The sequence below is a fragment of the Staurois parvus genome, unplaced genomic scaffold, assembly GCF_062004578.1.
Source record: "Staurois parvus isolate SC_StPar_1 unplaced genomic scaffold, SC_StPar_1.0 ptg000155l, whole genome shotgun sequence".
Taxonomy (NCBI): Eukaryota; Metazoa; Chordata; class Amphibia; order Anura; family Ranidae; genus Staurois; species Staurois parvus.
In genome coordinates, this window is record NW_028317951.1 from 2,091,477 (window position 1) to 2,111,364 (window position 19,888).

The 19,888-nt window shown below is 39.7% G+C and overlaps 1 protein-coding gene across 1 annotated transcript in view; it reads right to left on the minus strand.

Annotated features, from left to right (window-relative positions):
- The window catches only part of VEPH1 (ventricular zone expressed PH domain containing 1), a 468,187-nt gene that overhangs the window by 362,244 nt on the left and 86,055 nt on the right, over positions 1–19,888 (minus strand). Inside the window, exon 4 of the mRNA XM_089675407.1 lies at positions 7,915–8,089. Within this exon, the coding sequence (XP_089531533.1) occupies positions 7,915–8,089 (175 nt within the window). The remainder of the gene's footprint in view (positions 1–7,914; positions 8,090–19,888) is intronic.

Below are 19,888 nucleotides of genomic sequence, written 5' to 3' on the forward strand. Positions count from 1 at the left end.
GCATATCTATACTGTTGAGCTGTGTTCAAGGCTAACTATATATCAGACCAATATATTTTTGAAATTTTTTTTAAAAGGGCCTTTAGTTTTTCCTACACATACAGTATATACTAGGTAACAAGAGCACTTCAGGAGATATACTGTACACAAAAATATGTTTCACAAGTGAAAAAATGTACGGTTTTCCAATTTGTCCAGCAAAATGATTGATCTGCCTTTATTGGCCAGTAAATAATTAAATTGTGACCATTTCTAAAGTAATTTGGGGACCTGTTACTCTCTTTTTATCATGCTAGAATGAGTTTTTATGACTGGCTTGTAGGCATTTGTTGTATTTCACTGTTTGGATACAACAATCGATGCTATGAAGGAATATCGTTCAACTTGCCACATCCATAAAAATGTGTATACTGTATGTAAAGAAAAAAAGAAGAATCGATTTTACTGGCAATGAAAAGGGAACTCAACAGCATATATAAAACCATAGTTTATTTACAGACTTCACTTGTATCTCAAGCTAAAGTATGTTTAAGAACAATATCTACATAATATTATATTTGATCACAGCTGCTGACTCACTATCCCCATTATTTATATATTTATGTTTCGGTATTACAGCAATTAGTAACATGTAGTAAAGTTGTGAGTCCTCATGAGTCAACGCGTTTCTCTTTATTAACTTCTTCAGGATACATGAGATTTCAGCAGCGATCACTGAAATGTAACAAAAATCACATAACACTCATGTATAATGTGTAAAACAATACATTTAAGAAACAATTGGCACGCATCCCATGTATAAGGGAAGTATATAAAGCACCTTGATCATGCATATCCTAATAGCCTGGGGGTCCCCCTGGGGCAGGCAAAGGAGCAAATAAAAAGTCAAACAGGCACCAGACGGTACGATGGCTGGTAATACAATATCCTAATTAGCTTCCATAACTATACAGGGGCTATTACAAATCAACTACATCCTACAACATGTACTGTATACCTACCAGAATAGGCTATAGGTAGTATGTGTGGGTTATTGATAAGGTAGCTGGTCCCGATCCATTACTATACTGCAACAAGTTGGTCACTACAAGGGATGATATATACTGTATCAGGGGCGGACTGACCATTTGGAAACTCGGGCACTGCCCGAGGGCCTGGAGTCAGTAGGGGGCCCCATGAGATGCCCCTGGTACCTTTTTTTTATAGGCTTTTTTGAGTTTGGGCAAGGACACAGGGGCCCCATGATCCTCTAGTGCTCGGGGGCCCCATGAGTTGTCAGTCCGCCCCTGTACTGTATAATCATCTAAACCAGGACTCACAACCCTACTACATGTTACTAAGTGCTGTAATACTGAAACATAAATATATAAATAATGAGGATAGTGAGTCAACAGCTGTAATCACTATAATATTATACAGAAATTGTTCTTATACATACTATACATAGCTTGAGATACAAGCGATTTCAACACGTTTGTAAATAAACTATGGTTTTATGTACTACTGTTGAGTTCCCTTTTCATTGCCAGTAAAGTCTATTCTTCTTTTTTTTTTTGCAACTATCAATGCTTTTGAACTGCCCAAGGGGCATAAATTCGCTTTTAAACTTGAACTGCCCCATCTAGTTAGATGAAGTCAATCTTTCCTTTAATCTGAGGAGAATTGTTTAATCTTTAACGTCCGTTCAAACTTGAACAGATCCTATTCAAATTGGAAAGCATTAAAACTTACTTTTAGCAAAAGGAAAAGCCTTTACTTAATAATTGTATTTCTTTATGTGTAATGGTCAAGACAAAAGATTTACAAGGGAGTTTCTTGAATCATCTCTCTTTGTATGTGATGTTTTGGAGCCATAGTGATTGAAGCATCAAAACAAATGACCTGGGCATTCATTCAAGGTCTCATTAATTCCTATTTTTGGCAACATAGTGAGCCTTGCATCTTTTCCAATGTTTTTTGTTTAATAATAAATTAATTCAAACAAATAGAAGAGATGGGATCTTGAGTTATATTGTGTTTTTGTGTGGTTTACATGGGTATATTTAATATTTTGACAAAAACAGTATACATTATGAGGTTGCCCATGCTTATTTAGGTTTATTACGGCATTATAGTTAATTTATTATTTCATAATTTAAAAAGTGTATTTAATTGATGGAATATGTATTCTTTGGGGGTCTGTGGGGCAGAATAGGCCTCTTTCTTCCTTATCTCCTGACAATTTCTATATCAGAATACTTGAGGCTGCCTCCCCTACTATGTAAGACAACAACTAATGAATAAAGTGTTTAATGTGTTATTGGATTATCAGTTTCCTCATAAAGATTTTTTTTTTTTTAACTTTTTCCCCAAGTTGTCTGGTGAGAATATTTTCTTTTTTGGGACCCCACTTCAGTTGCTTGCTTTGCTCACTATGACATGATGGATTTTCCATCAATCTATCAGATCAGTGGAAGAATTCTGATTCTCTCCACTTGATTGTTCTTGTGGAATTCCTTTAACTACTCAATGGGTAAGCTCCATGGGTAGACCTTGCCCTTCCAATTCTCAAGGCACGCTCTTCTAATCTGTTTCTGTGAATCTGTGTTTTAGTTTATTTCAGTGTTGACGATATGCAGTGCTTTTGTAATTGTTTCATTTTCCGTGATTAATGTCCTTCAGGGAAAGATCTAATGTTGTTATTTCTCCTAATTTGACAGAGTTGCAATTTAACTTTTTCAATCACAATCAACCGACTTTGTTCATACCAGTGCATTGCGTGAACATATACAAAGTCACACACTTTGGTGTTGCCCCTTTTCAGATGCGTTAATACTTGCAAACGAGCACACATGGCAAAACACATGGTACTGCAGTACCATGTGTATTGGAGTGACATGATTTTTGCATGTTTCTTGTATATACAGTATCTCACAGAAGTGAGTACACCCCGCACATTTTTGTAAATATTTTATTATATCTTTTCATGTGACAACACTGAAGAAATGACACTTTGCTACAATGTAAAGTAGTGAGTATACAGCTTGTATAACAGTGTAAATTTGCTGTCCCCTTAAAATAACTCAGCACACAGCCATTAATGTCTAAACCACTGACAACAAAAGTGAGTACACCCCTAAGTGAAAATGTCCAAACTAGGCCCAATTAGCCATTTTCCCTCCCCAGTGTCATGTGAATCGTTAGTGTTACAAGGTCTCAGGTGTGAATGGGGAGCAGGTGTGTTAAATTTGGTGTTATCGCTCTCTCTCATACTGGTCACTGGAAGGTCAACGTGGCACCTCATGGCAAAGAATTCTCTCAGGATCTGAAAAAAAGAATTGTTGCTCTACATAAAGATGGCCTAGGCTATAAGAAGATTGCCAAGACCCTGAAACTGAGCTGCAGCACGGTGGCCAAGTCCATACAGCGGTTTAACAGGACAGGTTCCACTCAGAAAAGGCCTCACCATGGTCGACCAAAGAAGTTGAGTGCACGTGCTCAGTGTCATATCCAGAGGTTGTCTTTGGGAAATACATGTATGGGTACTGCCAGCATTGCTGCAGAGGCTGAAGGGGTGGGGGGTCAGCCTATCAGTGCTCAGACCGTACGCCACAACCAGGTGAGGAGTACAAAGACAAATGTGTCTTGCCTACAGTCAAGTATGGTGGTGGGAGTGTCATGGTCTAGGGCTGCATGAGTGCTGCCGGCACTGGGGAGCTACAGTTCATTGAGGCAACCATGAATGCCAACATGTACTGTGACTCACTGAAGCAGAGCAAGATCCCCTCCCTTCGGAGACTGGGCCGCAGGGCAGTATTCCAACATAATAACGACCCCAAACACACCTCCAAAACAACCACTGCCTTGCTAAAGAAGCTGAGGGTAAAGGTGATGGACTGGCCAAGCATGTCTCCAGACCTAAACCCTATTAAGCATCTGTGGGGCATCATCAAATGGAAGGTGGAGGAGCGCAAGGTCTCTAACATCCACCAGCTCCGTGATGTCGTCATGGAAGAGTGGAAGAGGACTCCAGTGGCAACCTGTGAAGCTTTGGTGAACTCCATGCCCAAGAGGGTTAAGGCAGTGCTGGAAAATAATGGTGGCCACACAAAATATTGACACTTTGGGCCCAATTTGGACATTTTCACTTAGGGGTGTACTCACTTTTGTTGCCAGCTGTTTAGGGAAGGGAAAATGGCTAATTGGGCCCAGTTTGGACATTTTCACTTAGGGGTGTACTAACTTTTGTTGCCAGTGGTTTAGACATTAATGGCTGTGTGTTGAGTTATTTTGAGGGGACACCAAATTTACATTGTTATGCAAGTTGTACACTCACTATTTTACATTGTAGAAAAGTGTAATTTCTTCAGTGTTGTCACATGAAAAGATATAATAAAATATTTACAAAAATGTGAGGGGTGTACTCACTTCTGGAAGGTACTGTAAGGCCGCCCTTAATAAAATAAAAAATGTGCATGCTCGGTTGCACCTCAGTGGTGAGCTCACTTTTGATCACTGCATCCTGACACAGATACAGAATTATCTTGGGTTTTTTTCTGACACAGAATACTTTTAGGATGTTTCTTGTTCTATAAAATTCTGAGAACATCTGACTGTAAAGCTCAAGGTCTCCCCTCCTTTTCACAGCCTTTAAAGCTCTTTTAGGAGGTCAAAAGAGGTATCATCACCAACCATCATTCAAAAGGTCTACGTAAATGGAGGTCCGTGGTGCACCAAATGGTACTAGACCTTAAAGTGGTAGTAAAGTCTTTTTCTTAACTTATACCTACAGGTAAGCCTATAATAAGGCTTACCTATAGGTACTGTAAATATCTCCTAAATATGCACCATTTAGGAGATATTTACCAGTGTACCACTGGCACATGTGCTCTAAAGGAACGTCGTGCCCATGCTGTTCCTTCAGAGTTGTGTGCTGTAAAAAGTGACTCCTGTGCACATGAGCAGAAGTGACATCATGTTGGCTCGGCCATTCAAGTCACCGGAGCCTGCAAACCTGGAAAAAGTACTGAGTGAAGATGAAAGCACTGTCAGCAGTGACAGCACGCTACTGGAGGGCTTCATTTTAAGGTAAGTTTCACATAATGTGCTAATATGCATTGCAAAACATCAAAACTATTTCAATAAGGAGAATAGTTGTATGTATGGTTATTCCTTATGATCATCCTTTGTGGTAAAGAATGGGCAGTATTTGGAGTAAGCATTTTTGTCTACTGAACTCCAATAACTGACATATATGTCCACATTACAGTTCACAGTAACTAGATGATTTATCCATGTGTTTATTTCATTTGTTTACTGTACTAAATACATGTACTAATCACAACAGGTCTTGCCCTCTAAGGAGCTTCTAGTTTAATATACATACCCATAGTCATTCATCTACATATATTATACACAAACAATTTTGGAGGCCAGTTAGTTGAGACAAAATTGGTTCACCTAGGGAAAACCCAAACAAACAAGAGAAGAACATGAAAATGCCACAGGGATACATAATGGTCACTAAATGACCCTGGTGCAGTAAAGCAAGTCTTCTAACCATGCAACCATCATCATGTCACCTCTTACTATGGGGATAACTGTACTTAGCACATTGCTCAAAATTAGGGGAAGATTTACTAAAACTGGTGCACACAGAATCTGGTGCTAAGTAACCATTCAGCTTCCAGATTTTACTGTTAAAGCTTAATTGAACAAGCTGAAGTTAGAATCTGATTGGTTACTATGCACAGCTGCATCGGATTCTGTGTGCAACAGTTTTAGTAAATCTCCCTCTTAGTGTCTTTGGAGGGAAGTCTACATGTGACTTCAGAGCTGCAAAGCAAGCATGCTAACCACAGTTCCATCTTTTGACATGAAAGTGTATCTAGAACCATTTTCTCTTCTAGTTTTCCTTGGAGTGGGCACAGAATAGAACCCCTGTAGAGATGTATTGCTATCTGGGTCTGCTTTAGAGATATACCCACTCACTTCCCTTTTTGGTGACACAGTTATACCAGACAGGAAGTGGAGATAATTAATTAAAATCTCACTCCAGAGATGAGATTAATAAAACTTGTAACACTAGCAGCTGTATAAATATCATAATATGATAAAAAAAAAGTGTTTGTTGCTACCCCCACAGGAGTCACTTTGGGTTCTCTGTTCTACATCTCGACTCCAAGAACACCTGCAGCCCCTCTGACACACCTGGTTGAGTGAGAGCTTCTGCAAACACTTGTAAGAGCATTCATGAATATAAATACCTTTAACGCAATGAATTAGTACCAGGCGACAGACACAAGACCATTAAGAGGTAAATGAACTCAACGTGTTAATACAAGCTATAATAAATGGTGGTTCGAGCATTAATAAACACACAGAAGATAGGTTCAGACACAGTCTGTTAGACAGTATAATCACTAAACCAAAAAACTGGGATAACTCATGAATCAGCAAAGTCAACAATAAAGAGTACATATTAGCATTAACTGCAAAGTAAGTATTAATAATAATAACAATATAAATGGTCTAGAGCGTACTCTAGGAGAATGGGATATGGTTTTAGGGATATGTTCCCTGAAAGGTACCTCATAGTATACGCAATAGGTGAAGGTCTCCATGTAGCAGGTATAAAAAGGACTGTCTTTTGTCCTAACTCCTCAGCTGGCTAGCGTTGGGACACAGCTGTACTATTGGTGCACATGAGACCAGTTCCAGTCAAGCCTGCAGGCAGCAATAAGGCTAATAGATGGCTGTACTATGGCTGTATTGTCAGTTCCTTAAGGGCTCAGTCTCTCTAGCAGCAGATAGTATATCACCACAGCAGCAGCTCATCAGTCCCAGTGGTATTGCAGCTCACCATCTGGTCACACCCAGCATCGCACGATAGCAGCTAGAGAGAGTAGCTGCAGCCAATGTTCCTCTTACGCTCCATTCTTAGCCAAACATCTGGCTACACATATAATATATAAAACAGTGCCCAGTACATTTCAGAAACCATAATGCAAAAATAGTGTCAATGAATAAATACAAGTTTAGTGCAAAAGTGCAACGTGATAAATTAATTCAATAAAATGCAGAGTTAAATTACATCATCCCAAAGTTCTCTGAAAAAGTCTGAATTAAACAAAACATTATTTTCAATCAAAAGGAGTAAAAAAGATGACCTCAGGTGTGCTCCAAATTCATCTCAAAATCCAAATTACGAACTCCTGCATTTTTGTACTTCAAAGAGCTCAAAGAACTAAAGTCCACTTTAAGTTAATCAGTATTACTATTCCTGCCATCATGAAAATGAGTGCGTTTTGTAGAACATATAAGCTGCATTTAAAGCCCAACACCAGGGGGAACATAAATTCTCCTTTGGGGCTGCCTTTGTACTGCAAGGGTTCACTGTTCAATAATGTCTGGGGGGTTGCAAAGAGCAGGTAAACTTACCTTATCTTCTGCTCCCCCAGCAGCTGGACTTCTCCTCTGCTCCCCTTTACTCTGACAGTGGACTGTCCCTTGGTGTCCTTGCATCCAGTGCGGGGCTAAGGACTCTAGATTCATCTTAATGATGTCAGGGAGCATCCCATCACCAGAGTATAGGGGAGAAAAGGTTGCAGGGACCAATCTGCAATCAACTACAACTTTGAGGAGCCTAAGGGAGCAGAGGATCAGGTAAGTAAAATTGCTTTTTGCATTTAACCCTTGCAATGTTGGAGCAGCCCCACTGCAGAGGGCATTTAAGTTTTCTCCAGACTTCAGATTTAAACATGTTGTCCTATTTGTACATTAAGGATAGATCAAACATAGTCAAACAGGCAGCATTTGCAATACATCAATAATAGTGCATTGATTCACAAAATTGTAGCATATTAATCGTTTTTATTATAACTCTGTATATTCACTGCAATCAAAAACAGTGTCATGTGCAATGACCTTTAGTACCTTGCAGGATGCTCCTTAGAATTGCCTCTGTGTGATCCACCAGCAGATCTGCTTTAGCAATGGCTACCAGAGATATGTAACTCGACATGTTTCTGCACAACTCCTTATTTCCCTGCTGAAGAAATCTCACTGCAAGTGGTACTGCCAATGCCATGATTGAGGGCTTGTTATAATTCTGCCAATATAAATTGCAAAATATGTTAAGTGATGTACATAAACATAGTTCTAGTAATTTCCAAACAAACATAAATTGTTAGGCTCCGTGATAACATTTACATAATTTTACAGGTACTTCCCATTATATGTAATAAATCAAGAGATGATTAGCCTACAATTAGTACAATACACCACCCTGGGTCTGCCAGAGAATTGATTATCTTGTGTGTACACAGCCTTTATGTAGGGTTTTCTGCTTAATTATCAGCTTGTGGTTATTTGATCTATTTCTTTGTGTTGGAAACAGAGCCCTTATGTATGGAGGGCAAACATACTTAACCTCCCTGGCGGTATGATTATGTCAGGAATTTTGTACCAAAAGCGGTACCATTTTTTTGCATGGAAATATGTATTTTTTTTATTGTAGGCCTGTAATTTAGGAATAACTCCCTGAAATCTGTCCAAACAAGAGTCTAGTAAACATTCCGGATATGATAAAACTTGAAACACGAAATCATAAATTATAATTTAATAAATACTCATAAAAAATAATAATATAATAATAATAAATGTAATTCAATAATATAATCAAACCAAAAACACTGAAATTTGAAATATAGCGCCAAGTTCGCACATCATTGAGCAAAGTCGCAAAATCGTTTTCAGTGTCTGATGACGAATATCCCCCATGATTCATTATCACTCAATTCTGCAAGTAGTTCTGATTTACTATCGCTGTTCTCTAGCCGGTCTAAAACCGATTTTGACCTAAAGGGACGCTTTTTGGATGCCGTGGACTTTTCTGAGTTTCCAGGCAGAAAGAACAGTCAAAATGCAGGCAGGGCACAGGACAAAGCAGTAGGGACAAAATGTATGTGAAATGCTTTGATACAGGAATGTTTTGCTATGAAATAATCGTTTTTAAAAAAATGTAATTTTTTAAAAATGTTCAAATTTGCAGCCGGTTCCGGCGCCCGTACATCCCGACGTCACAGGCACCGGAACACGGAAGCCAGATGCCGCCATCGGCCAGAGGAGATGGCCGGGGATGCTGCAGGGGACGCATGACGGGAGCGAAGGACAAGGTAAGCGCTGTAGGGAATCCCTGAGCAACGCCGCATGATAAGCCCGAGTGTAGCTCGGGGTTACCGCTTTTGGTACTGAAACTTTACCCCGAGCTACACTCAGGAATACCGCCAGGGAGGTTAAAGGGTAATTCCATTTTCATCAGTAGAAAATGGTAAATTAAAAAAATAATAATATGGCATAAACAATTGCTACACAAACTATAGTGTAGTTAAATGTAATCAAAAACTACCTTTCCTTTTTAATCTGCACACTTTTATTTTTATGTAAAATTCAATGCAATATGACAACCTGAAGGCCTTCTGTACACAGTTGGTATACAGAACTTCACCAGAAATATAATTTTCTGCTTGGGTGATTGGCTCAATGATTTTTTCATAAGTCTGGACAAAGATACATGCCACCCTCTGCAACAAAAATTTAATTTCTTGGAGATCCCGTCTAAAGGAATTCAGAAACTGAAATGTTCCTCTTTAGAACACTGCAGGTGTGTAGCCCTCTTTTGGAGAGGGCTATGGGAAATGGCCCTCATCAGACAGGATATTTCACTCAACCTGTAGGTAAATAAGAGAACCAGAACCTTTGCCAAGTGGAAGAGTGGGTTTTATAACAAAGTTGGCAGTGCCTCCACCCAGGACAGGGCCTCTATGAACAGAGAGGATTCCCTTCCTGGGAAATTATTCAGTAATCTAAACAAAGTATATGGGAGCAGAAGAACTACTGCAAACGGCATATAACAATAACGATAAGCAAACAGATGCACATCAGTATACAAATAATACAAGCTTTATATATGAGGAGATAAATAAAAGGTACATACATCCAATGTACAAACAGGTAATAACAGCAAAGAGCCTGATAAGTATCCTGATAGAGTTGTGCACATGTACCAGGGTATATATAGTTGTTATTATTAGCAATACCTCCAGATGGATGGTACAGCAAAGTCTAGTTTCAGGGGCCCCTGAGAATAATGTGGCAACTCTCTTTGTGTTGGAGACCTGAAGACAAGATCAGCGGTCACAGGAGGGATCCGTCAACTGTTGTCTAACTAGCCTGGAACGCAGTTCTCACTGGCAAGAGCTGTAGTGTGGCACTGGAACTCAGAATCAGTCTATCTACTCTGTGCTTTAATCCTACCCTAACAGTTTCTCATCTGACATGTGACTGGACTTCTAAGTTTGTGATACATATATTGCCAGTGGAAGCAATAACCTGGCTCTTGCCTATCCGGGTTATCAAGCTCAAAGCTAATACTAGGTATGGAATCCCAGAGCAGAAGGGACAGGGTTCACTAGAATAACAGGAGCTGCATATAAAATATATTGTAATAAGCAGGTTGACCACATAAAAATAGAAAATATGGTGGTAACTTAATGAGTACACTTGCCAACATCCCTAATTATGAATCTAATCTCTACTGTATTCCCATGGGACAAGGATTTAGGGGTATTTTCACAGGTATATCTCTATATTCATGTACTGTATATGTACATTGTAGCAGCAGAGGAAGCAGTGGAGAGGAAGCAGTGGAGGCAGCGGACAGCATGGACACTGTCACCAGAGGATGTTGCTCAATAGTGTAGCAGAGGTGAGTTGTGAAAGAGAGAGTTGTGTGTGTGTGTGGGGGGGGGGGGGGTGCAGTTTGGTGGAGCATACTGTGATATTTTTGGTGGAGCATCAGTAATATTTATGGAGGAGCATCAGTAATATTTATGGTGTAGCATACTGTAATATTTATGGTGGAGCATGCTGTAATATTTATGGTGGAGCATGCTGTAATATTTATGGTGGAGCATGCTGTGATATTTATGGTGGAGCATGCTGTAATATTTATGGTGGAGCATGCTGTAATATTTATGGTGTAGCATACTGTAATATTTATGGTGGAGCATGCTGTGATATTTATGGTGGAGCATAATGTGATATTTATGGTGGAGCATGCTGTGATATTTATGGTGGAGCATACTGTGATATTTATGGTGTAGCATACTGTAATATTTATGGTGCAGCATGCTGTGATATTTATGGTGGAGCATACTGTGATATTTATGCTGGAGCATCTGTAGTATTTGTGGAGCATACTGTAATATTTGTGGCAGAGCATACTGTACTCTGAGCATCCCTTGTGCCATGTCCGCAGTCTCTGACCCTCCCCTGTACTAACGGCAGTAACCTCTAGTAACCAATCAGTGAGAGGTAATGTGCTGTAACTTCGAGCAACCAATCACTGTATTTATATTATTAAAGATTTTTTTTAGATAAATAGGTGGAGAGCAAAATTGTATGGGGGAGCCCAAGAAAATCTCAGATTCTATTTAACCACACCACCTTTAAGCCACGCCCAACATTCAGAGTAATTTAAGTAATTTAAGTATCACTCCTCCTACAAAAAAGTGTCCTTGAAAATTTTTGGGAAATGTTGCCAACTATGGAAAACCCCCTAGCATTTCTGCCCGTGACCATCTTAAGTAATGGCAGATGATTCATGTAGCATTTACTTTCTAGAATTCATCTGCCCTTAGCTCAGGTATGCATACAGGAGAATGTGCTTAGCTGAAAACACCCCTCCTCACCTCCTGAAATGCATGACATCATTTGCCTAGGCATGGAAACCAGGAACTAACTGAAGAAATGTAAAAAAAAAGTTTAAAACAAGTAAATACAATATACCTCCCTATCTATTTACTAATGCTACCAGCAAAAAGGTTAAAAATAAAACATTGGCTTTCCTTTGCCTACTAGCTCTGCTGAAGTGTTGTTATTTAGTGCCTGCTTCATAGTATATGACACTGGACATTTCTCCATACATCTGGTAATAAATTAATCTAGGATCCTTTGGACGTTTCAGTTGCTTCAATTACTTAATTGGTCAGCAGTTTTAATGCTATAAATTATGTGGGAGTTTACATCAATGGCCAACATGAAAATGTAACAGAAGACATATATAAAAGTGTCCAATTTAAATTGGAACTTTAGTCAGAAAATTATGTCCTGCTAGATAACGTCAGGCTGGCCCCTATTGCAGGTAAAGCTATGTAAAACATTAAAAATAAGTGTCTATATTGTTTAAATTACACGGTCTCAGCCTACTCTGCACATGCTCAGTTGCTCTCTAATTGTAGACATTTTTAGGCACTGCTGAATTTGTAGAGGCCGATCTGCTGACAGCCTTAGTGCAGATTTACACATGTGCAGTGCAGATTGAAGCTCAGGTTCCACAACTAATTGATACAGTAGCTGTTCACAGGTTCATGTCAGGTTTACATCTGGTTCAGGACAGGATTTTATCCCGTTCACAAATATGCGGTTTAGGAATGGTTCCCATAGAAGTCAATAGCCTGCAATCCGCACGTGAACCTGAAGCCACTGCTCAGAAATCAGACGTGACTCTTTTTAAATCCGCACTGAATCTGCACCGCCAGTGAACCGGACATATGTGAACAGGCACCATAAGTAGCAATGGTATTTCACATGTCATGCGAATTGGATGCGGTTCAAACAGCATCCAATCCACATATATGTGAACAGGCACTTAAAGTGGCATTAATCCCTCCTATCCTTTACAGTCAAGAAAGCTGCTTCTGTTTGATCTGCAACTGCCCAGGTGCAACACATGTGATCAGTTATGACACCGGCCATTTGATGGTTTAACAGTTTGGCTGAGGACACAAGCAAACAGTTGTAACTGTTTTTTGAAACTGTTAAATTGATGGGTTTAGTTCCACTTCATAATTTACAGCTGTTTAGGGGCTCTGGGCTTCAGTAAAATGGCATCTTCCATCAAGAAGAAACAGGAGCAATGTTGGAGGCAATTTATAGAACACACACATTTTGATAGCATAATTATTAACGTGGAATGTATGTTCCTTGCTAAAGAACATTATTTTATACATTGTTGTGGGTAAAGCTCCGCTTTAAGTAGCAATGCATATATTGAAAAACTAAAACAGGGTGAGTGAGCGCAAATCACAAGACAGCAGCTAGCACACAAGGCAATCCTCAACACCAAAAAAACAAAATATACAAATGGTATGCAGCGCTAAATGGTATATCAACCATCAATAAAAAGATGGATGAGACAGTGAATAAACAGTCAAAATATGAATAGTTCCATATAGATAAAACATAAATAAATGTTAAAATCCAGTCCGGCTTGTGGAAAAATCCAGTAAATGATTGCGCTTACCACAAAAACATACAAACAAAGCGTTGTATGTATATGATGGACATCAGGGCCTGGTCAGCAACTAGAACAGCATCCGGTCACCATATGAGACTTCCAGGAATGGTGGAAACCCCCCACGGTCATCTCCGGTTTTACCAGCAGGTCCAACGAAGTCCTCTCCACGCACTGTTCATCTGGATCACACCACCTTGGTAACGCTCATAAATAATGAGCCAGAGCAAAAATGGGCAATGATGGTGAAGTAAGTTTTAATTGGTGAACAGTAAAATATAAAGCATATAACTCACATAGTGGGAAAAACACAGCCCAGGTCAAACGAAGAATTTTCCCTGGTGATCTGTGGTTCCCTGGTAATCTAATGGCGTCTGTTGGGTGGATCCCCTAACATGTTTCGAGCCACGCTCGTTGTCAAAGGGGTGAATCCTATCCCAAGGACGCCAGCATTTAAAAATACCGCGGTCGCGCCTGCGCAGTGAGCACCTCGCGCCGCTGAAATGAATGGCGCATGCGCGGGTGACGTCACTCACCAGCCGCCGCCGAACCCCATTGCGCATGCGTAGGCGCATGCGCAGAACTCATAATGAATCCCCCTCTCACAGCCATCCGCCCGCAAGTGAGCGGGCAAAAATCCGAAGGGAAAGCCACACTGCGCATGCGCAGGCGCATGCGCCGACGTCATTAAAGACGAAAATTAAAATCTCAAGTCTCCCAACCCTAATGGGCGGGCATATAACGCACAGGGAGGTAAATAAGGAAGCCCAGTTTACCTAGCAACCACAGCTCCCCCATGAAATTCCAAAGCATAAATATAAATAAGAAACCTTAAAAGAAAATACTATAGTATTCTTAAAGGGACCACAGATCTTAAACAAATAAATAGTTGCTACATGGGAACAACCATTATACTGCAAACCAGGGACACCCCATCAGATAAAAGCACAATGGGGTGCCCGATGGATACAGAGCCCCCCAACAGGAGTCTATACCGTAAATATACATAACATCATAATATAGTGCAATACATGTCACTACAACCATATGATCGTGCAATCACATGACTTGTGACCCCGTACATTAACGATCAATTGGAGTGTATAGTGGTGTAATCCAATAAATAAATATTAGTATATGAAAAACATCCTATGCTATCCGTTAGTGGACACATAAAAATGATAAAATACTATAAAATGAAATAAAACCATTTGTTAACCCCCTTGCTCATGTAGGTAGGGCACAGATAGTATAAATGAATAAAAAAATTGACATCAGGTAAATACAATAAGATGATAATGGTAGAAACTGGATATCTATTAAAATTCTAAGTAAGCAAAGGGCAAAAATAGCAGGAAATCAACTGTTATCAATAAAAGAATTAATATCCAAATCAACATTCAAACCTTGAGGTTGTAAAGATTTAAGCTCCACTATCCACTTAGTTTCGAGCTGGGACACTGCTCTCCTTTTATGTCCCCCCCTCCACTGCTGGATAATCACATCAATAGCAGTGAATCTTAATGATGAAGGGTCCCTAGCATGATGATCTCTAAAATGTTTGGATAGTGAGTGGAATTTAAAACCTTTTTTAATATTATTAAAATGTTCCCTTAAGCGATCTCTGAGGCGCCTTGTGGTCCTACCCACATACTGAAGATTACAAGAACATTGAAGAAGGTACACTACATGGGTGGTATTACAAGTAATCATAGGATTAATAACATAACATTTACCTGTAACATTAGATACAAAATCCTCCACCCTAGTTTTACGTATACCATTGTATCTACAGGCAATACACCTGTTACACGGGTAAAACCCTTTAAGTCCAAAAGCAGATGACAACCTCATAGGTGGATCCACCACATTGGGGGCCACTGTAAGCCTAAGGGGAGGTGCCCTTCTAAAGGTAATCTCAGGATAGTCAGGTAATGCTTCACCCAAAATAGGATCCCCTCTAAGGATGGCCCAGTTTTTCTTAATTATCCTAGTGACCTCCCTATGTTGTATGGAAAAATTTGTGATAAATGGACAAAATTTACTTGGTCTAATTCTCCCACCCCCAGTAAGTAGTACAGTCCTATCGGAGGAGGCAACTTCCTGAATGGTTTGATCAAGAATATCAGGATCATACCCTTTTTCTGTAAACCTCTTTCTAAGCACCAATGATTGGTGATGATAATCATCCAGACTCGTACAGTTTCTCCTCAACCTGAGAAACTGCCCCTTCGGGATATTCCTTAACCAGGCTGGGTGATGGCAACTGTCCATGGGTATATACCCATTTTTGTCTGTATTCTTAAAATAAGTTTTAGTTAAAATCTTACTGCCATCATTAATCAAAACCAAGTCTAAAAAGTTGATTTCCTTAAGGTCATAAACATAAGACAATTTGATATTCAAACTATTGTTGTTAAGAGAGATAAAAAAGTTGTTAAGTGAAGACTCATCCCCCTGCCATAAAAGAAACACATCATCAATGTAACGCCTATAGAAGATCAGGGGCGGCCAATCTCGGGAATATATTAAGTCCTCCTCCCACCTGGCCATGAACAAATTGGCCAGGCTGGGGGCAAACTTCGCCCCCATAGCAACCCCCATAACTTGCAGATAAAAAACATGGTCAAACCAGAAAAAATTCCTATGCATAGCAAAATCTAGAAGTTCCAAAATGAACTCCTTTTGTTGTTGGGGGATATCAGATACAGTATTAAGATAAAATTGAGCTGCCTCCATACCATCACAATGCCTAATGTTGCTGTAGAGAGCAGATACATCCGCCGTAACCAAATAGGTTTTCTCATTGACACTAAGGTCAGTTAGATCAACCAATACCTGCTTCGTGTCCCGTAAATAGGCCGGTGTTGTTTTAACCAAAGGCTGCAGGAAATAATCAACATATTCCCCTATACGGGAATTCAGTGATCCGATGCCACTAATGATTGGTCTCCCAGGGGGGCACACCGGATTTTTGTGGATCTTAGGAAGGCAATATAAAACCGACAGCCGGGGGGCAGCTGGGCATAAATATGCTCTCTCCTTTTTGGTTATTATACCCTTATTATAGCCTTTATTAATAATACTTTTCAATTCCTTTTTATAAGGAAGCAGAGGGTTTTTAGAAAGTGGTTGATATGTTTCCCTATCATCAAGTAGGAGAAACACTTGGGTCATGTAGTCCTTCTTATCCATGACAACGACCCCCCCTCCCTTATCCGCCGGCCTAATAACAAGATCTTTATTGGCCAACAATGATTTTATCCCCAGATTGATCTTATGTTGATTCCGTATATTCTTGACTTTAATTTTATCCAAATCTTTTAAGACCATGCTTTTAAAAGTATTGATATGTGATTGTGAAGGGGGGTTAAAAAGTGAGGCATTACTTAAATTGGACGATTTAAAACCATTAATAGAAGGATTAGACAGGGGTTGTGTAGTTAAAAAATACCTTTTGAGAGATAGTCTCCGTGTGAACCTATGAATGTCCACATATGTACCAAATTTATCCAATTTATTCTTAGGTGCGTATTTTAAACCTTTATTCAATAAGTTAAGTTCATCATCCGTAAGTTCTACTTTGCTTAGATTAAAAATACCCTCAGCTTTCACATTTTTCTCTTTTTGTGGTCTGTTGACTCTCTTTCCTCCTCGCTTTCCTCTGCGCGGGTACTTCTCTTGCGGGTCTGGCCCCCCCCTAAAAAATGATTGGGTTTAAGGTTTTGAGGACCTGGTGTCCTATTGGGCTGAAAGTTGGAATTTTTAGGCCTTTGATTGTTTCTAGAGTTATGTGAAGAGCTCTGTGAATTATGATCAACATAATAATTATTATTAGCCCTCCTATCATTATAATAGGAATTATTTGGTTTAAAAGGACCACTCTGACCCCTATGTTGCGGAGGTTTCCAATATGATTGATCATTGCCATTATAAAACTCATTAGGGTAATAATAATAATTATCTTCCTGTGGATCCCTCCAAGATACTCTACAATGTCCTGGCGATTGGACCCAACCTCTAGGATGGGGATAATATTGGGGTCCTTCATTGTGGTATTGATCCAAAGGATGTGATCTAATATCCCTATCTCCTATATTCCTATCCTCATATTCATAAAGGACATCATACCTATTATGGGTCGGAACATTATATTTGACTCTGGGTTGTCCCTGTTTAGACGATTTAGATAAAGAGGGCGGGGGTCTGGGACTATTGGGGGTCCTATTGTGCAAAGAGGAATATTTCTGCTCAGTAGCACTAATATTTCCCTGATTAGGCCCAGCTAAACTGTCCTCATCATTACTCGTAGAACTCTGCCATTTAAATACTTTATTGTTCTTGAAATCTATTACATCCCTATTATACTTTTTCTTCTTCTTACTTTTTTGTTCCCTTTCGGTCTTATCCAAAAGGTTTTTAACCCTATCAGATTCCATTTTATAGTCCTCTCTATTCATATAGGGTAATAGTTTCTCTCGCGTTTTGTTAATCTCGTTATCAAGAAAAGCTAATTTTTTCTTTTTCCGAATCACTAGAAATTTTAATAAATCTAAACCCATATTGTTAAAAAAGGTGAACCATTCCGTTTCACAGTTAATGTCACCATTCTCAGGGGGTACCTCCCACCTCAAGGACCTAGGTACCATCCCCTCTTTAATATACTTTTCAAGAAGGGTAATATCCCATATAGTTCTGATTTCTGCCGTGGCATGATTAGCCAGATGAAGAAAGATGCCATGTAGGTCATCATCAGGAGTATCCTGAATAAACACATCATCAGTAATAACTGATCTTCTGGATCTAATCTCAAAAATATCCATAATAATTGCTGCTCAACTCTATACAGAGGCACAAATTGAAAAACTAAAACAGGGTGAGTGAGCGCAAATCACAAGACAGCAGCTAGCACACAAGGCAATCCTCAACACCAAAAAAACAAAATATACAAATGGTATGCAGCGCTAAATGGTATATCAACCATCAATAAAAAGATGGATGAGACAGTGAATAAACAGTCAAAATATGAATAGTTCCATATAGATAAAACATAAATAAATGTTAAAATCCAGTCCGGCTTGTGGAAAAATCCAGTAAATGATTGCGCTTACCACAAAAACATACAAACAAAGCGTTGTATGTATATGATGGACATCAGGGCCTGGTCAGCAACTAGAACAGCATCCGGTCACCATATGAGACTTCCAGGAATGGTGGAAACCCCCCACGGTCATCTCCGGTTTTACCAGCAGGTCCAACGAAGTCCTCTCCACGCACTGTTCATCTGGATCACACCACCTTGGTAACGCTCATAAATAATGAGCCAGAGCAAAAATGGGCAATGATGGTGAAGTAAGTTTTAATTGGTGAACAGTAAAATATAAAGCATATAACTCACATAGTGGGAAAAACACAGCCCAGGTCAAACGAAGAATTTTCCCTGGTGATCTGTGGTTCCCTAGGTAATCTAATGGCGTCTGTTGGGTGGATCCCCTAACATGTTTCGAGCCACGCTCGTTGTCAAAGGGGTGAATCCTATCCCAAGGACGCCAGCATTTAAAAATACCGCGGTCGCGCCTGCGCAGTGAGCACCTCGCGCCGCTGAAATGAATGGCGCATGCGCGGGTGACGTCACTCACCAGCCGCCGCCGAACCCCATTGCGCATGCGTAGGCGCATGCGCAGAACTCATAATGAATCCCCCTCTCACAGCCATCCGCCCGCAAGTGAGCGGGCAAAAATCCGAAGGGAAAGCCACACTGCGCATGCGCAGGCGCATGCGCCGACGTCATTAAAGACGAAAATTAAAATCTCAAGTCTCCCAACCCTAATGGGCGGGCATATAACGCACAGGGAGGTAAATAAGGAAGCCCAGTTTACCTAGCAACCACAGCTCCCCCATGAAATTCCAAAGCATAAATATAAATAAGAAACCTTAAAAGAAAATACTATAGTATTCTTAAAGGGACCACAGATCTTAAACAAATAAATAGTTGCTACATGGGAACAACCATTATACTGCAAACCAGGGACACCCCATCAGATAAAAGCACAATGGGGTGCCCGATGGATACAGAGCCCCCCAACAGGAGTCTATACCGTAAATATACATAACATCATAATATAGTGCAATACATGTCACTACAACCATATGATCGTGCAATCACATGACTTGTGACCCCGTACATTAACGATCAATTGGAGTGTATAGTGGTGTAATCCAATAAATAAATATTAGTATATGAAAAACATCCTATGCTATCCGTTAGTGGACACATAAAAATGATAAAATACTATAAAATGAAATAAAACCATTTGTTAACCCCCTTGCTCATGTAGGTAGGGCACAGATAGTATAAATGAATAAAAAAATTGACATCAGGTAAATACAATAAGATGATAATGGTAGAAACTGGATATCTATTAAAATTCTAAGTAAGCAAAGGGCAAAAATAGCAGGAAATCAACTGTTATCAATAAAAGAATTAATATCCAAATCAACATTCAAACCTTGAGGTTGTAAAGATTTAAGCTCCACTATCCACTTAGTTTC